At 49.2% G+C, this 6,259-nt stretch overlaps 1 protein-coding gene across 1 annotated transcript; it reads left to right on the forward strand.

Moving 5' to 3' along the window:
* Nucleotides 1–816: 816 nt before the first annotated feature.
* On the forward strand, nt 817–1,287 carry LOC137829229 (uncharacterized). The gene has a single exon (XM_068636027.1). It carries the CDS (start codon nt 817–819, stop codon nt 1,285–1,287), a length of 471 nt encoding a protein of 156 aa, XP_068492128.1.
* The last annotated feature ends 4,972 nt before the right edge of the window (nt 1,288–6,259 follow it).

Here is a 6,259-nt window from a genome sequence, read left to right on the forward strand (position 1 = left end):
CTCCCTGACGGGCATGTGACATCGTTCACGCAATTTTCTTGTGCTGTTCAGGGAGCAATACATGGCCAATTGGGCTCCCCCGCCAATCTCTTACGATCTTTTCGACATAAAAAAGTATTAGGGAGAGTCCCTGAAGGATTTCATCAATCGTTTTGGGGCACAGGTGGTGAGGCTCAACACCAAGGATGAAAACATGATGGTGCACGCGTTCAGGAAGGGGATCGTGCCGGGACCTTTCAGTGAGTCACTCATCAAGAGCCACCCCAAGACTTTCGGTGAGCTTAGGCATCGAGCGATAGCCCATATCGTCGCGAAAGGGGAACTCAGAGAAGCGCAACTACATAGTCCCCACCCGCCCGCGAGGGCCAAGTCGACCTCAGCCCATGAGGGTACATGAGGCAACGACGGAGAAGAAGGCCCCAATGAAGCAGCAGCCCTACGAGCCCAGGAAGCCCCAAACCAGGGGACGCATGAGGGAGGATGTGCCACCGAGGCACAACTTCTTGGTGGAGTTGAAGGAGTTGATCGTTGTCCCCAACATAGCGGAGAGATTGAAAATGCCCGCAAAGACTGACAAGAGGTTGGGGCTTAACAAGAACGACTGGTGCGAGTTCCACCAAGCGTATGGCCACCCCATACGTAACTGTTTGGCGCTTGGACATCAGTTGGATGAATTGGTGAAGAATGGTTCCTTGAAGGACTACTTAATGGAGTCACAGGGAGCCCATACCTTGACAGCGCCAGGAGGAGATCAGGGGCACGAGATGCCCGTTCATGGCGAGATTCACACTATTTCGGGGTTTTCTTAGGTGGAGGATGCACCGTTTCTCAGCGGAAAAAGTATGCACGAGCGATGATGACGATAGGGCACTAGAGGCAGATCAGACCCTTGACGTCGACCTTGTCTTCACCAAGGCCGACCTCCGAGATGTTATCCCCCACGACAATGACCCAATGGTGATCTCAGTAGTGACCGTAGGGAGGAAGGTGCACCGTGTCCTGGTGAACCAGGGAAGCTCGGCAGACGTGATGTTCTGGTCGACTTTCAACAAGTTGCAGTTGTCTCCTGATCAACTGAGGCCTTACACCGGTTGTTTGTATGGGTTTGCAGGAGACCAAGTGGAAGTGCGTGGGCACCTAGAGATGAGAACCACCTTCACAGATGGTGTCGCTTCCCGCACAGAGAACATCAGGTACCTTGTTGTTAACACCTCCTCAGCTTATAACATATTGTTGGGCAGGCCTGCACTGAACAGGTTGAGGGCGGTGGTTCAACAAGGCACATGAAAATGAAACTGCTAAGAGACTAGAAAATGACTTAAACGGTGATCACCATCAAGTCAGACCAAAAGGAGACTAAGAGATGCTATGTGAATAGCCTAAAACTAAAGAGAGGGGTGTTCATAGTCACCACCCGGGCCCCAAGTGAAGAAGGGGTCGCCCGTGCAGAGATCGCTTGGGAGAGGCGACCCGAACCTGCTGGCGACGTCCTGGAGAGGGAGATCGGTGGCAGAATTTTCAAACTTGGCAAGTCTCTAGGCCAAGCGGCACAAGACCAAATTGCCGAGGTCATAGCACGACACTTGGATGCCTTCGCGTGGTCCGCCTCGGACATGCTTGGCATAGACCCTGACTTCCTATGTCATCGCCTCACAATGGACCTCCAGGTCCGACCTGTTCGCCAAAGAAGGAGAAAGTTCAACGAGGAGAGGCGGCAGGTCATTAAAGAAGAGACAAAGAAGTTGCTGAGTGTCGGCCACATAAGGGAGATTTAGTACCCCGAGTGGCTGGTAAACGTGGTCTTGGTGAAGAAGATCAATAGGAAGTGAAGGATGTGTGTGGACTTCACGAACCTCAACAAGGCCTGCCCGAAGGACTCTTACCCTCTGCCAAGCATTGACACTTTGGTGGATAGCGCCTCGGGTTGCAGATTGCTCAGCTTCCTGGATGTTTTTTCTGGGCATAACCAGATTAAGATGCTTCCCTGGGATGAATGCAAGATGGCGTTCATGATAGAGTTGTCTTGCTATTGTTATATAGTGATGCCCTTTGGGCTGAAGAATGCAGGTGCCACCTACCAGAGGCTGATGGACAGAGTGCTTACGCCCATGATAGGGCGAAATGTACAGGCCTATGTGGATGATATGGTGGTGACCTCACAGGTGAAGGATCAGCATGTCATTGATCTAGAAGAGCTATTTACCATAATAACTAAGTATAGAATGAAGCTGAACCCTGAGAAGTGTGTGTTCGGGGTGAAAGCGGGTAAGTTCTTGGGTTTCCTACTCAGCGAGCGTGGGATAGAGGCGAACCCCGAGAAGTGCGCTGCAATCCTCGCAATGAGGAGCCCAATCTCGGTCAAGGAGGTGCAACAGTTTAGGGTTTAGGATGGCCGCTCTGTCCAGATTCGTATCAGTTGGAGGGGACAAAGGTCACCCTTATTTCCAGTGCTTAAGAAGGAACAACATGTTCATTTGGACCAGGGAGTGTGAGGAGGCGTTCCTTAAGCTAAAGGAGTACTTGGCCAGTCCCCCAGTGTTGTGCAAGCCACAACTGGGTACTCCGCTTCGCCTGTACTTCGCAGTAACAGAACGGGTGATCAGTTCGGTCCTTGTGCAGGAACAAGGCCAAGTGCAGAAGCTAATATACTTTGTGAGCAAAGTATTGTAGGGGCCTGAGGTAAGATACCAGGCCCTAGAGAAGGCGGTCCTGGCAGTGGTGTTCTCAACAAGGAGACTTCGCCACTACTTCCAGAGCTTTACTGTAGTAGTGATGATAGATCTACCTATTCGCAAGGTCTTGCAAAAGTCGGGCGTCATGAGAAGAATGGTACAATGGACAGTAGAATTATCAGAGTTCGATGTCCAATATGACCCCAGAGGCTCCATCCAAAACCAAGTCTACGCAAATTTTGTGGTAGAGCTCTCCTCGGCAGATGCACACCAAGAGGAAGCCAACTTCCGATGGCTGCTCTCTGTAGATGGTTCCTCTAACCAGCAAGGCAGTGAAGTTGGCGTAATCTTGGAGGGACCGAATGGGCTATTGATCGAGCAGGCCCTACGATTCGCGTTCAAGGCCAACAACAATCAAACGGAGTATGAAGTCCTGATCGTTGGCATGCTATTAGCCAAGGAGATGGGTTCGTAGAGTTTGTTGGCCAAGAGTGACTCCCTACTGATCACAGGTCAGGTAATAGGAGAATACTAGGCCAAAGACCCTCAGATGGCCGCAACCTAGGGTACGTCCAAGTTCTGAAGGGGTCGTTTGCGATGTTAGAGCTTGTACATGTCCCTAGAGAACAAAATGCCCGAGTTGACTTGCTAGCTAAGCTCGCCAGTTCAGGCAAGGGGGGCAGACAAAGGACCCTCATACAGGAAACCCTGAAGACACCTCGAACCTTCATCGTAGATAATTTGGTGGGGGTCCATCAGGTCAGCACGTCGAGAGGGGGAAGAGGAGTCATCGGTCACTGACTCAGGAGACACTGAAAACGCTCATGATAAGCACATATCCAATTCTTAGGGAGGAATCATTGCAGGTTTGACTGGTCGAAGGAGAAGAAACCTGGATGACGCTTTACAAGCGCTACCTGGCTGATGGGATACTCTCATTGGAACCCACAGAGGCCAGAAAAATTCGGCCAAGTACACTCTCATCGACGGAGAGTTGTTCAGACACGGGTTCACCCACCCAATCTTGGTATGTGTAAGCGGCGACCAATGTGCACGAATAATGGTAGAGCTCCACGAAGGGATATACGGAAGTCATATCGGTGGTTGATCTCTAGCATCGAAGGCCATTCGTGCGGGATACTATTGGCCAACAATAAGGGAAGACTGCACGAGGTACGCACAACAGTGCAAGCAATGTTAGCAACACGCTGACTGACACAAGGCGCCACCAGAAGAGCCTCTATAAGATTTCTGGAAGAGTGTGAGGAGGACTCTCCCCACCACTCCGCTGAAACTCACCCAGAGGTTCTTCCTGGGACTCTTAGACTCGAAGAAATGGAGGAAGACATAGACGGAGGGAGGGTGCCCAAAATGATTACACAAAATAACGAATGCCCTCCTGAAGGCCCAGCTGTTGGGATGCAGCTAGGCAGGGTCCACGTTAATCTCTGTCAAGAGCGCCCTCTCGAAGCCCGTGAGTGGTAGGTGGAGTTTAATCCGTTTGAAAATGGTAGAGTAGAGTTAGAACAAGGGCACTCTAACGTTGACGCGATCGTCAGCGCATACGAGTTCACCCTTTGCGCAGGGACGAACCGAAACATAGGCATCACAGTCTCTCCCAAACACCTGTCTCTTGTAGTCATACTTTTCGTCCCGGTGCTTCCTTACATCTTCGCTGGAGGTGAGAGTGGAGGTCTAGACGAGGAGTTCAGCGGATGCCCATGGGTAGAGGGCTTTGTAATCGATGTTGGGAGGAGGGTTGGATGTAGTTTTTGTTCGGACCATCTCAAAGGGAAAGCGAAAAAGAGAAAAAAGAAGGAAGAAACAAAGGTTTAGAGGAAAATGATGGCGCGAGTCGAAGAAACCCAGAAAAAATAGAGACTCAGAAGAAAAACATAGAAAACCTAAAATGCAGAAATTTAAACAGTCCCAGAGCAGTTTATTGCGTGTATGAGAAGCGAAATAGCAAGATAAGGGCAATCGATGCATAAAGCTCATACATTTTAATCGAAGTGGGTTGGAAGTTCTGAGCTTTGAATAAGGAAAGCGAGAGCGTTCGAAGAGAAGATGAAACGATCGAAAGAAGTTTCAGAGAAGTGATGGAACAGTGACGAAACACGCGTTTTGAAAGCTTAACGTAAACGAGGGAGCGCAAGCGACGTTAAGTCTTGGTCGTTGATCTAGCCACGTGTGCGAAGATTAAAACAGGTACGGAGAAGTGTCACTTCGGTGCACTGTTCACGTCCCGTCACACAGTGCCACGTAGGTCGCCACAGGCGAGGACTTAGTCTCTTTGCTGAACAAGTTAACAACTCGAGACTGGGGGGCTTGTGCACCGACCAGTCCTCGGACTTCGTTGACTGCTAGTAATGTGTCCCACGATCGACATGGGTCAGTGTCTCGCAAGCGAAGTGAGCCAGGGTGCCGAGGAGTGGTCAGGCATCGATCACCAGGATGTGCTGATGTGTCCTCGGCAACAGAGTGAGTGCGATATGACATCAGACATCGGTGACTCAAACAGCAGAGTTGGGCCATGCGTGTGGTATGAATAACACATTCAGGCGCGACACAAGTAAAGAACCACTGGAAGCGCTAAGGCCCATTAGGGTTACGTTCCAGTGGTAGAGTGCATGCATGGCACATGAACAACTAGGGCACTCTCAGGATGAATGACCCTAGAGATTAGGTGCACAAGTTGGTACCCAGGTGGTAATCCCATCAGAGGTTGCACTCCAGTAAGGGAGTCTTACGTGCTAGATTGCCCTAAGATTGGGTGATAGCGGCGCTAAGGCATACCCTCAGAAACCCTAAATGTGGGTAGCGAAAATAGCGGAAACCCTAGACTATATAAAGGGTAGTAAGAAACCTCACAAGGTACGCATGTTTTACACAGAGCTTTTACGGCTAAGAGTTTTGGTGTTTCTTAGCCCTAGTATTGACTCGAGTGTCGGAGTGCAAACGGCCTCTAGGGCGCCCCTTTGTTTTTGCAGGTACAGGGTGTTTGATCGAAGGAAAGCACAAACCTAGGCAGAGAGAATTGGGCGTGTGATCGTCGATGAAGTACGAAGGCAATTGAGTCAACCAGCAGGAACATGTCTCCTTCGGTTTTGACGACCAGTCCCACGGAACGATTCCGCTTTTGGTTGCTAAGTTGCTTTCTTCTCCCTCTATAAAAAAAAGGGTTTCCTACGCCTCTTTAATATCATCTCTCTCACGCTTCCTCTCTTATTTTTAACTGCTTTATTATTTTCTTTTACTTTCTAATATTTTCGGTGTTTTGGATTAGAGGAGTTTACTTGCTAATTATGATCCTCAGTATTATCCGAGAATTTCTCATTGTATCCAAGGGAACTTGCACAATATACTGTGGATAAGTCCTTACAGATAATAATCATTCACACCTCAAGAAATTACCTTTGTTCGTGTAGTTAGCTTTTATTTACTAAAATTGTAAGGACTTATGGCTGAAAATATGAACAACAACAACAACTCTACATAGGAGATGTCAAACGATGTTTCTAGAACACTTACCATATTTGCAAAACCGTTTTTGAACATCTCGAAAATTGAAGTCTTTACCGGTTAGA

The sequence above is a fragment of the Phaseolus vulgaris genome, chromosome 7 (genome assembly GCF_000499845.2).
Source record: "Phaseolus vulgaris cultivar G19833 chromosome 7, P. vulgaris v2.0, whole genome shotgun sequence".
NCBI classification, from domain to species: Eukaryota; Viridiplantae; Streptophyta; class Magnoliopsida; order Fabales; family Fabaceae; genus Phaseolus; species Phaseolus vulgaris.

Coding starts and splice junctions, on each gene's coding strand:
- LOC137829229 (XM_068636027.1), top strand. CDS start 817: ATGCACCGTTTCTCAGCGGAAAAAGTATGCACGAGCGATGATGACGAT.